Source organism: Camponotus vicinus, unplaced genomic scaffold (assembly GCF_025532165.1).
Source record: "Camponotus vicinus isolate PSW18456_S1 unplaced genomic scaffold, iyCamVici1.0 SCAF_11, whole genome shotgun sequence".
Taxonomy (NCBI): domain Eukaryota; kingdom Metazoa; phylum Arthropoda; class Insecta; order Hymenoptera; family Formicidae; genus Camponotus; species Camponotus vicinus.
This window is the reverse complement of record NW_028141947.1, coordinates 8,907,197-8,924,135: the sequence shown is the minus strand read 5'-3', so window position 1 is coordinate 8,924,135 and position 16,939 is coordinate 8,907,197. Positions and strand designations below refer to the sequence as shown.

The 16,939-nt window shown below is 25.5% G+C and overlaps 2 protein-coding genes and 1 long non-coding RNA gene across 3 annotated transcripts; 1 reads left to right on the top strand and 2 right to left on the bottom strand.

Annotated features, from left to right (window-relative positions):
• Positions 1 to 628: 628 nt before the first annotated feature.
• LOC145961523 (uncharacterized) lies at positions 629 to 1,602 on the bottom strand. Its single transcript, XR_014435648.1, has 2 exons — positions 1,247 to 1,602; positions 629 to 868 (listed from the first exon to the last, which is right to left on the bottom strand). It is a non-coding gene; the product is annotated as an uncharacterized LOC145961523 (long non-coding RNA).
• Positions 1,603 to 2,954: 1,352 nt separating this feature from the next.
• Positions 2,955 to 7,622, bottom strand: LOC145961578 (glutamate receptor ionotropic, kainate 3). Its single transcript, XM_083081917.1, has 12 exons — positions 7,448 to 7,622; positions 7,221 to 7,365; positions 6,855 to 7,037; positions 6,506 to 6,657; positions 6,161 to 6,257; positions 6,002 to 6,068; positions 5,474 to 5,714; positions 5,070 to 5,253; positions 4,432 to 4,522; positions 4,152 to 4,307; positions 3,949 to 4,032; positions 2,955 to 3,408 (listed from the first exon to the last, which is right to left on the bottom strand). The coding sequence occupies exons 1-12, from the start codon at positions 7,620 to 7,622 to the stop codon at positions 2,974 to 2,976; spliced, it is 2,010 nt and encodes a 669-aa protein (XP_082938043.1). The 3' UTR covers positions 2,955 to 2,973.
• Positions 7,623 to 9,624: 2,002 nt separating this feature from the next.
• On the top strand, positions 9,625 to 13,601 carry LOC145961427 (3-hydroxyisobutyrate dehydrogenase, mitochondrial). Its single transcript, XM_083081587.1, has 7 exons — positions 9,625 to 9,914; positions 10,435 to 10,514; positions 10,599 to 10,777; positions 10,910 to 11,031; positions 11,599 to 11,809; positions 11,892 to 12,018; positions 12,307 to 13,601. Exons 1-7 carry the CDS (start codon positions 9,851 to 9,853, stop codon positions 12,487 to 12,489), a joined length of 966 nt encoding a protein of 321 aa, XP_082937713.1. The 5' UTR covers positions 9,625 to 9,850; the 3' UTR covers positions 12,490 to 13,601.
• The last annotated feature ends 3,338 nt before the right edge of the window (positions 13,602 to 16,939 follow it).

Sequence of the window (16,939 nt, the reverse complement as noted above, 5' to 3'; positions counted from 1 at the left end):
TTTTAGTGAACAAGTACTTGATGTTTTATTGATTATGACATGTGCAAGAATTTAAAATCTAAATAAACTGTAAACAAATGTCCGTCAATAAAACATTCTTATCTTATGATAATGCTAAAATTGGATAATTGTCTTCAGTGAACACATTAAAAATATTTATAATGGCTTTTATTGAAATCATATGTCGATTTAACTACACTATTACATTATTACAGACTTAAATATATTATTTTTTATTATTGATACTAAAATTGATATAAATTTAAGTTTTTATATTTAAGCTTCTTAAATTTGTTTTTATTCCATATTTAAGAAAATGTACAGAGTATAAAGTAAATTAATTTTTACTTTACATATACATGTATACTTTTTTATATTATTCGTCTATAAATATATGCATAATATTTTTTTTGTAAATATGATTTTTTGTCGGAAGAATTACAAGCAGAAACTTCTTTATTGATTACATGATTATTTCTTTATTTAAATCGCATTGAAAATGTATTAAAGAAAGCATTAAGTAACCTAGAATAATGCAACTTCTTTTTACATCGTAAAATCTTTTTTATAAAATATATTTTACTATATGATTAAACAAAACAGTTATAATGGCAATACGAGTCGAGTGTCGATGTTATAACACATTTATTTATAATACAATCAAATAAATATTGATATTAAAGCATACAAAGAGAGGATAGCGAACGTTTCGACCCTATTTTTGGGTCATCTTCAGCGCGAAAGTATATAATAAAAGATAATATAATGAAAAAATATAATAACAAAGTGTTTTATATCGGAGTCTGTTACAAAGGGTGCTGTCTAAAGCGATAATAAATGTCTCGGTATCTCATTATCTTGACGATGCCTACGTAAAAACAAAGGACAAAAGTAAAATAAGTTAAATAAATAATGTAATTAATATGAACAAAGAAAGAAAAAGTACTAAATTAAACATGAAATTACGAGATTGAAATGTTAATTTATTAAAAATGATCTAAATATAAACTGAACATAAAGTCAAAGAAATAAAATAAATAAGTTATAAATAAGTTAAATAAATAATATGACTAATATGAACATAGAAAGAAAAAAGTACTAAGAATTAAACATGAAAATTACGAGATTGAAATTATTTTAATGTCAATTTATTAAAAATGATCTAAATAAACTGAACATATAGTCAAGAAATAAAAATTAAAAGGTTAAAAAGATAAGAAGTTAAAACTACGGAAATAAGACTTACTTCCAGGCATCGAAGATAATGACGCGCCGAGGAGATGAATAGAGACAACTTAACATCTCCGAAGACAAAGATCGACTCCAATCGATCCAAAGAGATTTTACCGAGACATTTATTATCGCTTTAGACAGCACCCTTTGTAACAGACTCCGATATAAAACACTTTGTTATTATATTTTTTCATTATATTATCTTTTATTATATACTTTCGCGCTGAAGATGACCCAAAAATAGGGTCGAAACGTTCGCTATCCTCTCTTTGTATGCTTTAATATCAATATTTATTTGATTGTATTATAAATAAATGTGTTATAACATCGACACTCGACTCGTATTGCCATTATAACTGTTTTGTTTAATTTTATATTTCGAGTCTTATATTTATTAATTTTTACTATATGTATATATTATATATATATATATATATATATATATATATATATATATGTACATATTATCTGAATTTATTCTATATACATTACAGAACTAAAGTTTTCTCACAATTTACATTAATAAGATTTATTTCTATTCCTAACTAATGACAATAATTTATTTTTTGCTCACTGATATTTAAAAAAAATATCGTTATTAGAAAATAAAAAATTGAATGCCTTTAACTTTATGTGCACTTTTATAAGAAAACTGATTACACACACACATTATTACAAAGACATGACGTTATCATGGAACTTTTTCATATTTATGTCATTATCATTTCGAATTTTGCATTTTAATGTAATATTATTAAAATATCATATGTAAATAGTATTTGCGATTAAATTTAGACATTTTATGTCAATTACATTTAATCTATATACATACAAAAATTTTCTTTTATTACTTGCTTATCTTAAAATATATTATAATTATATATATATATAATACATAATTAACATATTACTTTTAATTGTTTTCTTTTTTCTTTCATGTTAATGTGTGTGTGTGTGTGTGTGTGTGTGTGTATATACAGGGTGTTGAAAAAAAAGGGTCACATATTTTGATAGCAGGTAGTATTGATCAAAACAAGAAGAAAAGGTCTAATTAACATGGGTCCTAAGACTAATATCTTCAAAGATACAAGCTATTTTGTTATTTGAGCTCTTTGTCATTTTCTTATTAGTCGTGTCATCTTTAGAATGTAATGAACAAAGGAGTAGGGGAGAGTGGAGTACAATGGGGATATCTTTTTTCTAGGTGCCTTAAAAAATAAAAAATAAACAAAGAGAGATAAAGAAACAATTTTTATTTTAATATGAAATGTAATCATTTATCTTCCATAAAAAAACTGAAGTAAAGAAACTGAATGTGTGATAACAAAATAAAAACTCTTTTTTTACAAAAAACAAAAAATTTTTATTTTTTAAGGCACCTAGAAAAAAGATATCCCCATTGTACCCCACTCTCCCCTACTCCTTTGTTCATTACATTCTAAAGATGACACGACTAATAAGAAAATGACAAAGAGCTCAAATAACAAAATAGCTTGTATCTTTGAAGATATTAGTCTTAGGACCCATGTTAATTAGACCTTTTCTTCTTGTTTTGATCAATACTACCTGCTATCAAAATATGTGACCCTTTTTTTTCAACACCCTGTATATTTTAATTCAATATCATATAAATTACATAAATATATAATTAAATAAATATAATTATATATATATATATATATATATATATATATATATATATGAATATTTCGTGTGTTTTACTTAGTAATGATGTAAATTTTAATGAAAAATTTTATCTCTTGATTTTTGTATAGATTCAGTATTTGCAATATATCCAAACTTAATTATAGATAAATCAAAACTTTTATTGCTTGAACTATGCTTCATTAATTCAATTTCTCTCTGACATTTTCTTTTACCTGCCGATAGCTGGTATTCCTCCCGTTTCTTTTGTATTTCTCGAAAAACTTCGCGAATCGATCGTGAACCAGCAGCTTGCTTTAATTCGTAGAAGAATACTATTGTAGATGCTAAGAGACCTACAATGAGCGCTGCGAAGCCGGCACTTAATGGCATCAATCCTAAAACTCTAGCGCTTTTGTCAAGATTATCGTATTCCTTGAAAACTTCGCGGAGATTGAAATTGGCTCTTCGGCGAATAACATCATCGAGTTGAAAATAAGTAAGGCCCGACTGTCTCATCCATAAAATAATCTATAGAATATATATAATAAAATATTTTAATATATATGTTTAAAAGTAACATTTGGGATACTTAAAAAATACTGTATATATTAAGATAATCTTTCTTTGTCTTTCTCTTTCTTTCTTAATAATCTATATAAATTTTTATAAATATTCAAATGTAATATATTATTTTTTTATATATAGGATAAATAGAAAATTTTGATTAAATTTTAAATTTTATCACGGTAGAATTATTACACATTTTATTACAGTAGGAAAGATGATTTAAAATAATTGTATCTCTATTTATCTCTATAGCAGATTATCTTAATTTATTTAATTAAGAATTTTGAGTTCCGATCAAATAATCTCTTGAATTTTTTTCATAAATTTAATTTAATTTTAATTTTGTTTTAAGGAAAATTGCAAGAGTATTTTTAAGCATTGTATTTTTATGATATTTTATAATGACAATTGTGTATATATGAGATTCATAGAAGGTTCATGATCTTTATAATACATTATAGTAATTATTAATTTTGTTTATGAATAAGATTGTGATATTACCATATCAATAGGTTGTAACAACCACGGTTGGACCGCAAAGGATGCATAATATTTGCTTATCATTTGCTTCATAATTCTGTAGCCCTTATAAATATGATTTAATTTGTTTTAGTTTCTTTTATCTCAATATTAATTATCATAATATTAATATTATCATAATATTAATTATCATAAATAAATGCATTCTTTTATTTTGATCTTACTTTGAGATCTTCGTTGGAAATGCTATCCTCAGGAAAGAAGAGCGTACCTATAATTTTCCCGAAAATCGCATAATTTCCTTTCTGAATGACTGTGTGCGTCATTTCATCATCTTTTATGGGTATATATCTTGTTGGTAACTGACTCGAGTAAGAATCCTAAAAACATTATATATATGTATATATATATGTATGTGTGTGTGTGTGTGTGTGTGTGTATTTTTTTTTATCGCATTCGCAATAAAAAATGATACTTGCTTATACAAACGTAAATTCTACATACATTCATATCGAAGTAATCGTAGTAATTTGGTTCTGGTCCTGTTCGACCCCACGTTAAATTTGCCTCGAGAAATTGATATACCGTGTCAATTCTATAAATAGTATTAGTATGATTAATAGTAATAGTACAATTTCTATATTTTTTTCTCATAATTAAACATAAATGAATAGTAATGAATAGTAATGTGTATTAGAAATCAAGAAGATATAACAATTAATAATACGATTTTTTTAATTAAGAAATATAATATCACATACACTATGATAGATGTTTAAGGTAATTGTTTATTTAAATTATGAAGGTAGTTCATTTTAATTTATATTTTTTTATCAAACTGTATATTTATTTAAAAATAAAATATATTTAAAAATAATTTATAAAAATGAAACTTATTTGTCTATATATATATATATATATATATATATATATATATATATATATATATGTATATGTATATAGTTTACAAAACTGTAGATATTCTTTTCCAAATATTAATAATGCTACTTGATCTTATGTTTATTGGTAAGCATAATTATATTATAACAATTATAGATCATAAATAAATATTCTAATAATATTAATAATAATCTAATTACACTATCTTCATAATTGAAAAATGGTATAGAAATTGTTGCTACCTGTTTTCGTATTCCGAACCCGTGAGTCTCGCTGCAAGACTGCTACAATAAGCGGTCACTAATATAACTCCTGCAGTTTGCCATAAATGCAATTCGAATCTAGCATTGATGGTGTTTTTGGGCACCCACGTACCTAATAAACGGCCCATTAATTCCATAATTGTGAAAAAAAAACTCCTAAAACCTAAGAGAATATATATTATGTATTTGACATTTTATATGATATGATTTTTCGTCTTTCTTTTCATTTCATATATTTTATTTTCAGTATCATATTATCCAAGTAATAAAATTTATAAAATATTTAGGACATCAAAGTCTACATATGTAGAATGTAAAAGAAAGCAAATTAAACTATTTTTTCATTTTCGATTGTCAGGTGCATACGAATATTTTTAACTTACGTCTTGGAAATTTTGAATCGATTCTAGAACGTACACACATATATATGCTCATAACGATCAGCATCAATATCAGAAGTAGCCAACATTCTACCGGAAAAGGTCTTGTCAGTGCCCAGAAATTGGTGATTGGTTGTGGTCGCGGTACCAAAAAATGCATGTACATCTGATACCATGGTTCCGTCATGTTCACAAAATCACTGTGGTTTGACGTTAACCAGATGCTCCCGAACGCTAAATCAATCTTGGTACACGAGACAAAAATCGCATAAAATTTATTTATTTTATTATTATTTACTTATTATATATATTAACCGAATTTTCGATGTTTAAAAAATAAAATATGTTTATAATAAATTTGACAAATTTTTCAAATAGCAATAATTTAATTATAGATTTTTATAAAGTGTTAATTGTGAAACTAAAGTTTGAAACGATTTGACAGCACATAGTTTTCATCTAATTATTAATAACGTCTTAAAATTTATACTTGTATTATGTTTTGGATTGCTTGTGAATTAACAATTGTACCTTTTTCTCTCTTAAAAGTTGAATGACACCACCATTCCAATATGTACTATTTACGCGTCGACCATATCTAAAAATTTGATGATATTTTGAAGATTAATTATATATATATTAAATACACACACACATACACATAAAAAAATTAATTATTCGCAGAATTACCTGTAATCTCCTGGTGGTTTTCTTAATGTCCAAGTAAAATTTAACTTTTCTGCTATAAGCAGAAATATTTTCACTTCTATCCCATCCTTTTCTGTATCTGTGATAAAGATTATGTAATATGTAATAGAGACTATGTTATTGTCTTATCGATCCCTCTTTGTAGTTTTTTAATAATTCATAATTCTCATTAATTATTTCATTAACTTCAATTAATTGTATTAATTCCTCTTAACTTTCTACATATATAAATAGCACTTAATTGAAATCTAAGATTGTCATAATATTAATCAATTTTATTTTCTCTTTTGTAAAATTAATGTTAAGTTGAAAAAAAAATTGGTTTACCATCTGCTAGAAATACTTCTTCTTCGTTACCCTTAATTATTTTCTTAGTCGTTTTGTTGAGATAGGAAACAGGTGGCTGATAAAATGTACATACTTGTAGTTCTCTACCTCTTAAATTAATTATGTTAAATTCGGACATCAGATCCTCATAACTACACCATTGAAAATTTACAATTAAATAGCATATTTATAAATATGAAAAATATGATACACATATTTTTAAATATTTTTGATATGTAGAAAAATTTGTTGCATGAAGACATGCATTAAGAATGTTAATGTATATGTAAAGATGTTAATTAATAAAAAAAATATATTATAGATTATAAAATATATTATAAAAACTAACCTGTTTACATTTAAAAAAAATCTCGGTTCCAAGTAATTTTCTGACAAAGTCCAAATCCCAGATCTTGACACGATATTTGCATTAGAATTTCCATATAAAGAAACATTGAAAAGTTTTGAATTATTTTTCAGTTCGTTATCGACAATAATGAGTATTTCTGTCGTTGCAATGGCTGAAGGTATACTATTAAAAAATATATGTATTTCTATTAATCTTAGAAAATAATAGAATAAATTTGATTAAATATATATCTTTTAATAATGATTTAATTATATTATTCTCTATATTATTATTATCATTGTGTATTATTAACATTGTTTAAAAGATAATTAAATCTTAAATTTATAATTTATCATTTTCCTTTACTTTTGCATATCTTTCTCTATTTCATCATCCGTTGATCCAAGCAAAAAGTAACATTGACATTCGTATATTCTCTGACGTAGCAGATATTCGTATGGATAAATATTTATAAATTGTCGGAATAACACTTCTACATCGTGAATCGATTCTAAAAGAAAAGTCGTTTTACAATTTATTTATTATTTCTTTGAAATAATATATATAATCTTTCTATAGAGAGAGAGACCAACCACTTATAAAGATATTACAACATATGGAGTAAGGAAATGATTTTTTAATCATTGTCGTAAAATTTTTCGTTGATATCCAGGATTTTACTTGAGAAATTTTCATGATACTTTCTTTGCCAGCTAACACTGAGATAATGATTAATGACAAAATACCAAACATTGAATTTACTTTCATGATGATAATTATTACCAATATATATTATTAATTTAATAATAAAATTTCTAACGGTAATTTTATTTGTGATAATATGAGTTAAATAATAAACGTATAAACGAATAATATCCCAGAGTTAAACATATATACGTATATATAAAACACTTTTTTTCATTATTATGATAAATAATAGACGTATATGTTGCGTGTGGCTTTCGTCTTCATATTCACATCTTATCTGTTCACATTTACTTATTATGAAATATATACATAAATAAATAAGTACATATGTATATATATATATATATATATATATATATATATATAAATATATAAAAATTACGAAAACGTGCACTATTAATGACACATCACATAAAATTCTTTTATATGCATAAATCTTAGAAATAGGGCTTGTGAAAGAATGCTTATGATATATCGATATTAGTATAGTTATTAATTATACTAATTATTGTTAAATAAATTGATATCAATTATTTAAACAAGCTTCTTTCACATTTGTCAAATTTGCGGCGATAACAAAAACTTGTTTTTTTCCAGTTCGTTGCACTTAACAATTATGTAACACGAATAGGTCCAACATAAGAATAAGAGATTTGGCAGATTACTCTCCAAAACTCCGTGTATATATTGAGAGTGAGCAACAAATTTGCTAGAGCAGGCTTCTACTTGCAGTCTACGTAGCCTCATGTACACTAAATTACTACAAAAATGCAGTTTAATAACAGACTATTTCGATAGCAAACTTGAATAAACATGTCGTTATAAATGTATTTGACATAAATGTAATTACGTTAACCGCGCCGGGCGAGTAAGAAACATAAGCGCAATTATGGCTACGTCGCTTAATTGGCAGCTCATAAACATTAGTAATGACATACTTTGCGACATCAATAACGGAATATGAATTAATCATTGTTATCTCGGGCGAGGTGATCTAATAACCTGTTATCATAAAGCGACCTTGGTGCTACCGATCCATATGTAGAAATATTTCAAATTATGCTCAACATTTTATAGCGATAAAAATCATATGCAATGAAATTGCACAATATATTCCTTTTTAAATATACCGTTTTAAATTATAAATATGTACGATAATACATTTATTTGCTTATTAAATCTCGAATTTTATTGTTATTATTGATTAAATATTTGCGTTTGATATTTTATACACTCACATACACATAAGTAAAACTAATTCTAATAATATTCAATTGAATAATCAACACACACAAATGTAAATCTTTGATATTTCAAAATGATATGTAAATTTAATCACAGTTAAATGACAAAGAAAATTCAAGATTTATATAAGGTAATTTTTTGAAGAGTCATATAACTTTGTTTTTTAAGAATTGACACATTTTTACTTTTATAGAATGTTTTTTTTTAAATGCACTCGATGTTATTTTATTTTTATAGGTCGTGAGAAGAGAGAAAAGAATTATAGGATAATATATGTATATTAACACCAGCCCAATGGGGGTCATAAAATGATCGGTTAGAACGATAAGAAATGACACGCGAAGTTATGTTTATTATTATTACTTAATGTATATATCCAAGTAATGACTCAATGGATATGAAAAGTGGAAATAATAACGACGATATTACGTCTTGATATTCATATTTGCCCGTTAATAACTATCGCATATATGAAATAATAATATTAACAATTATCGTATGTGTTTTTAATTTAACTTCAATTTAAAATCAATTTTTTTAATATTATTTCACTTTATTTTATGATTTTCATTTTGATATGTAATTTGGAATTTTTGAATGTTTTTATGCCAAAAATATATTAATGTCTTTAATAAGACTCGAGACAGCCGATCAGTTTCTTAACAGCGTTTTCATAAACCATGAAATTTATTCGAATCGCCCGCTCCATTCGTTATCATGTCTTATCGAGCTACGTAATGTGTTTTTATGCTACATCATCTACATACTGATGAGATGTCGCTGCTATTGCTGCTTTTTGTGTATTTTATCAGTCCTCGTAGTGTGCATAGTGTGCAATGATGCGATCTTTTTTTCAATCTTGTTTACGTTAAATTCTAAAAACATTTTTGACACTTTTCTTGCACAAAGTATGTATAATAATGAACGTGTATTGCGAGTAACAGATTATTAATAGATTATATATATTTAAATGATATTTAAATTGACTGAATTAGCATTTTTTTTTCAATTTGCAACTTTCACTTTGGTAACAAGTATTTAAAATGAATGTCTGTAACAGAGTGTTTACATTGACAAGATCATTTTTCAGTCTCATGACGACAGCAGGTAATAATCATTTAAAAAGGTCATTTAAATATTCTAAAAAATATTCTTCAATATTTTAAATATGCATTCACTTTAAATATGTTGATTTTATCTGAAAACCGGCTTTTTGAAATACCTTTAAGGCTATTGCATCAGATGGGGATTTAAATACATATTTAGAGACTTTTTAGAAATATATTTAGCATCAGAACCGATTATTTTGCATCACTCGGTGTACAATTCAAGACAATAAATCTACATAAAAACTTGAGAACGAAAAAAATTTGGGAATTGTGAGCAAAGGCCAAGTCATTTTTTGTTGATTTTATTATATCTCTTTTTTTACGATTCATATCTAAAATATTCATATATAAATATTGTTTTAAATAGCCTTTTCAGTCTTTCCAGCGTTAAAGATTTAAACTATTAAAAAAAAAAACTATTAAATTGCAAAGATTTGAATATTTATACATCGAATATAAAAATTTACTTGTAATGATTAGTGGACTCAGTATTAATGTGTTTTCTAATGCCGATTTAGAAATAAAACGCTATTCAAAAATTGGATTCGTTGGATTAGGCAACATGGGCGGTCATATGGCAAAAAATCTATTGAAGAAGGTAAGTAATAATGAAATTAAATTCGTTGAATTATCCCTTTTTCATTAAAAAAAATTTTTGTAATTAATTCTCGTATTTTAATAGGATTACAAACTCACCGTATATGATTTGAATAAATCGGCAGTATCAAATTTAGTGGAAGCCGGTGCAAATAGCGCATCGAACGTGGCTGAAATGTCGAGGGAAGTTGAAGTTGTCATTTCGATGTTACCTTCAAATCAACATGTCCTCGATGTTTACACCGGTGAAAACGGCGTACTCAGGTATAAAATTAATTTGCCTAAAGCCCAAAAATATTTTTGACATCAAACTCTTTTGTTAAATAATATGTATTATTGTATATATTTTAACTTTTGTATTAACTTGTGATTAGTTTTTTTATCATTATTTTTTAGTGTAGCAAAGAAGAACGTTTTACTGATCGATAGCAGCACTGTGGATCCATCGGTATCTCAATCGATCGCTTCGCAAGCTAAGAAACATAATCTGAGATTTATCGATAGTCCCGTGTCGGGAGGTTCGTCATAGATTAATTAATAGAAAAAGAACATAAGCATAGCATATAAAAATGATAATATAAGTTGTTGAATTATTGCAATAGAGAGATAAAATAAATGTTTTAATATAAAAAAATAAAAATTAAATTCAACATTCAACAAATAGCATAATATATAAATATATAAATATATAAATATATAATACACATATATACACATACATACTATTTATGATGTAAATATTAATGATAATTTTTTAATTGGTTAAAAATTAAATTATAGTTTGAATGATTCATTGCCTAAGTAAAATTTTTAAATTTTTAAATTTTTTAATATTGCTGATTTTTTCAAAGTAGGAGATATGAATATTTTATTATACGAATATGCTAATTATTTTGTTAAAATATATTAATCTATTATTATTTATTTCTTTATATAATTTACTAATCTTTGCAAAAAATTGTAAAATAGATCTTATTGCGCCAGTAAATTTAAATGATAAATAAATATAAACAAAATTGAAATAAGTCTGAGATATGAAAAGGGAAACAATTTAATTAATATTAAGTTATATCAATGTCGTACAGGTATAAATGCGGCCAAGGACGGTACTTTGACTTTTATGGTTGGCGGCTCGAATATAGATTTTGATTATGCGAAATCTATACTCGAAGCTATGGGATCTAGAATTGTTTATTGTGGCGACATAGGCATGGGTCAAGCCGCTAAATTGTGTAATAACATGCTATTAGCTATTAGTATGATCGGCACTGCAGAGGCGTTTAATCTTGGACAAAAGTGAGCAACAATTAGAATGCTTATATTTGTTTATTTTATTTATTAATTCTCTAATATTAGATTGCGTTTCTTTATGTTTTAGGCTGGGCTTGGACGCCAAAGTGTTAGCGAACATCGTAAATTCTAGCTCAGGAAAATGCTGGTCTTCCGATCTTTACAATCCAGTTCCAGGAATATTACCTAATGTTCCAAGTTCGAAAAATTATGAGGTAATCAATTAAAAATTTTTTCGTGATTCATTTTGTTTATAGTATACGCATTCACACAAATGAAATCTATACAAAAAATTCGAACAATTTCGCCAAATTTTTTATTATAAAATTAATAATACTTATAATTTATTTTTTGAAATGAGTAATTTTATTGTAGAAAATATAATTGCTTATATTTCTTATTTTTCTTATTATAAATTATAGTATCATTGATAATAAATTTTATTTATATGTCAAGCCAAGTTAAATAAATATAAAGAAAATAATATAAGTTAACATATATAGGGTGGTTTTGGCACAACGTTGATGGCCAAAGATTTAGGATTAGCTCAATCCGCTGCAATCAGGACGCTAGCTCCGATTCCTCTCGGTTCTCTAGCACATCAGATTTATACAACAATTATTGCTCACGGATTTTCGAATAAGGATTTTAGCGTGGTTTATCAATTCCTTAAAGGTAAAAATTGAAAAGACTTGAAAAAATATTAAAATTACATTTATTAAATAATGGGAACGTAGTACGTGAATGAAATATCCCACACGGAACAAAAACCTCTAATGGATGTCCACTAGACGTCTACCATGGAGATTCGAAACCTCCATTAGATGTTCATGAAACGTCCCGTAAACATCTACTAGACATCCACAGTTCCGCATTTCATACCTCCATTCGACATCCATTAGACATATTCATAGATGTCATATATACGTTATATGGAGTAATTATAGATATTGAATGAAGCGTTCATGGATGTCATATGTACGTTATATGGAGTAATTATAGATATTTTGTGGAGCTCTTATGGATGTCAGATATACGTTATATGGAGTAATTATAGATGTTTTGTCGAGCTTTCATGGATGTCATATGTACGTTATATGGAGTAACAAATAGATAATGAACGGATCATTTTCGTTTATTGGCCGGACATTTACTTGTCCGACTTATAAAATCGATTTAATATCTGAAGTTCCTCTATTGAAACTGTATCAGAAATTAGATCGAAGTAATACTTTTAATTTTATCTGTCGCCTTTTGCAAGCTTTATATAATTCTCATGACTAAAACTTAAGTACGAGAAAAATAGCGCACCATAGCGGTAAACGAACGAACTAGCGCGATTACTGATTTTACAGTGAAATTTTACTTCCACTGACTATAATTATTAGTGAGATATAAGATAAAGTAACAAAAAATAATATTTGCCGATACTAGGAAAAATAATTAATTATTTATGTTAAGAGAAATGTGTACACATCTATCATACATCCATAACCGATGTCTAATGGACATCCATGGTGAATTTACAAACGACATCTACCGTGGAGATAATATGGATTTCTATTAGAGATCCATTGAACATCCACCGTGGAGATAGAGGTCACATGGAGGTATGGAGGTTATATGGACTTCCAATGGATGTCATGTTCCGTGTGGGATATAGAATTTATAAACGAGACAAATCTTATATATTTGATTATAAATTTAAAATCACATTTAAGAGTTCTATTTTCTAATTATATAATTATTATATACTTGCATTTGTATTTTCTTATAAGAATATACGTATATAAATATATCTGTTTTTTTTCTCTTCCTTCTTTTTTAATTTTTTAATTGTAAATTGTTCCGCATTATTGTACATTCTTTCTATAACCTACAGAGAGCGCCATGTGATAGACCGACTAAACGATTTCTACAATGTATGTTGATAAAGCATCTGCGCGTTAATGTTATCAAGATATGATAGAGTATTTAAAAAAAAATTTATCTAAATTTATTTTTTGGTGAAATTTTGGTTGAAATTTACATATAAAATATTGAAAATTTCGAAAAAATGAAATAAACTTTTTTCTTTAATCTTTATTTCAACTTCATTTTTCTTTATTTCAACTTTCACTTTATTTTTCAAGTCGATATATTAGTACGCTATATTATCAATACCTTGATAAATTCATACAATAATAACTAAAAAAACAATATCGATAATTTTATATATTTACTATTAAAATATTATATTATATAAAATCCTCATCCTTTATTTTTTTATTTCATTGATAATTAGAAAAATAAACAAATTTACATAAAACAGAAATATTTTGTCATGTTACATTGCACGTTGACTAGCGCAGTATTCGTTTATATTCAACATCATTAAATCTGTCCCATAATCTGTCTTGTATAATAAATATTTTTAGAATAAATTTTACGCAAAGGATAATTAATATTACACAAATCAGATTTATCAATCAAATCAGAACTATTATTTAAAATGTTCGTATATTTTATAACTGCATTAATATTAATTATCAGTGATCATCAGCAACAAAAAAAGTTAAAAATAATCGATATTAATTATTAAATAATACAATAAAAATGAGCCAAACTTTTTTGGTAAAAATTCTGTTGCAATATAAAAGGATAAAGTAGAAGCTTATTGAACTTATGCGAGTAATCTTTTATATTTACTACAAATTATTTTGAATTTTATAAAATTTACTTGTAAACATTATTACAATGAATACAAATATCGATACTATCATTTATATAAGCACGTATAAAATTGTGTATAATTGATACATTTCATATTGCATATATTTTACATATCATTTCTTCACATTTTTTACAATCATTTATTTATACAAAAACAAGAGAAATGATTTAATTGTAAGATTAGTTTTAATATTATTAATTCTGTGTTTTAATATAAATATAAATATATATAAATATATATAAATATATTTAATATAAATATATATAAGTGTATAAACGATTGCTCCATTTTATTAATATAATCTAATGCGTAGAGGTTTAAATGATTCCGATATTTTTTCAAACAATTTCTTGATTCGATTATATGATTTTTCTTCAAGATTGATCTTTAGTCAGATATATAATCAAAATTGCGTGATATTTCTGCAATAATTTATTACTTTCCACGTGATCAAAAGAATGAATATAAGAAATGAGAAATTTTTAAGAAATGTTCCATTTTATTGATATAATCTAATACGTAGGGATTTAAATGATTCCGACATTTTTTCAAACAATTTCTTGATTCGATTATATGATTTTTCTTCAAGATTGATCTTTGGTCAGATATATAATCAAAATTGCGTGATATTTCTGCAATAATTTATTACTTTCCACGTGATCAAAAGAATGAATATAAGAAATGAGAAATTTTTAAGAAATGCTCCATTTTATTGATATAATCTAATACGTAAGGATTTAAATGATTCCGACATTTTTTCAAACAATTTCTTGATTCGATTATATGATTTTTCTTCAAGATTGATCTTTGGTCAGATATATAATCAAAATTGCGATATTTCTGCAATAATTTATTACTTTCCACGTGATCAAAAGAATGAATATAAGAAATGAGAAATTTTTAAGAAATGCTCCATTTTATTGATATAATCTAATACGTAAGGATTTAAATGATTCCGACATTTTTTCAAACAATTTCTTGATTCGATTATATGATTTTTCTTCAAGATTGATCTTTGGTCAGATATATAATCAAAATTGCGTGATATTTCTGCAATAATTTATTACTTTCCACGTGATCAAAAGAATGAATATAAGAAATGAGAAATTTTTAAGAAATGTTCCATTTTATTGATATAATCTAATACGTAGGGATTTAAATGATTCCGACATTTTTTCAAACAATTTCTTGATTCGATTATATGATTTTTCTTCAAGATTGATCTTTGGTCAGATATATAATCAAAATTGCGTGATATTTCTGCAATAATTTATTACTTTCCACGTGATCAAAAGAATGAATATAAGAAATGAGAAATTTTTAAGAAATGCTCCATTTTATTGATATAATCTAATACGTAAGGATTTAAATGATTCCGACATTTTTTCAAACAATTTCTTGATTCGATTATATGATTTTTCTTCAAGATTGATCTTTGGTCAGATATATAATCAAAATTGCGATATTTCTGCAATAATTTATTACTTTCCACGTGATCAAAAGAATGAATATAAGAAATGAGAAATTTTTAAGAAATGCTCCATTTTATTGATATAATCTAATACGTAAGGATTTAAATGATTCCGACATTTTTTCAAACAATTTCTTGATTCGATTATATGATTTTTCTTCAAGATTGATCTTTGGTCAGATATATAATCAAAATTGCGTGATACTTCTGCAATAATTTATTACTTTCCACGTGATCAAAAGAATGAATATAAGAAATGAGAAATTTTTAAGAAATGTTCCATTTTATTGATATAATCTAATACGTAGGAATTTAAATGATTCCGGCATTTTTTCAAACAATTTCTTGATTCGATTATGTGATTTTTCTTCAAGATTGATCTTTGGTCAGATATATAATCAAAATTGCGATATTTCTGCAATAATTTATTACTTTCCACGTGATCAAAAGAATGAATATAAGAAATGAGAAATTTTTAAGAAATGCTCCATTTTATTGATATAATCTAATACGTAAGGATTTAAATGATTCCGACATTTTTTCAAACAATTTCTTGATTCGATTATATGATTTTTCTTCAAGATTGATCTTTGGTCAGATATATAATCAAAATTGCGTGATATTTCTGCAATAATTTATTACTTTCCACGTGATCAAAAGAATGAATATAAGAAATGAGAAATTTTTAAGAAATGTTCCATTTTATTGATATAATCTAATACGTAGGAATTTAAATGATTCCGGCATTTTTTCAAACAATTTCTTCATTCGATTATGTGATTTTTCTTCAAGATTGATCTTTGGTCAGATATATAATCAAAATTGCGATATTTCTGCAATAATTTATTACTTTCCACGTGATCAAAAGAATGAATATAAGAAATGAGAAATTTTTAAGAAATGCTCCATTTTATTGATATAATCTAATACGTAAGGATTTAAATGATTCCGA

Coding starts and splice junctions, on each gene's coding strand:
- LOC145961427 (XM_083081587.1), top strand. CDS start 9,851: ATGAATGTCTGTAACAGAGTGTTTACATTGACAAGATCATTTTTCAGT. Junction 9,915..10,434: donor CAGTCTCATGACGACAGCAG/GTAATAATCATT, acceptor ATGCCGATTTAG/AAATAAAACGCTATTCAAAA. Junction 10,778..10,909: donor GGTGAAAACGGCGTACTCAG/GTATAAAATTAA, acceptor ATTATTTTTTAG/TGTAGCAAAGAAGAACGTTT.
- LOC145961578 (XM_083081917.1), bottom strand. CDS start 7,622: ATGAAAGTAAATTCAATGTTTGGTATTTTGTCATTAATCATTATCTCA. Junction 6,258..6,505: donor AGAAGTATTTCTAGCAGATG/GTAAACCAATTT, acceptor TCTTTATCACAG/ATACAGAAAAGGATGGGATA. Junction 4,308..4,431: donor ACGATTACTTCGATATGAAT/GTATGTAGAATT, acceptor TAATGTTTTTAG/GATTCTTACTCGAGTCAGTT.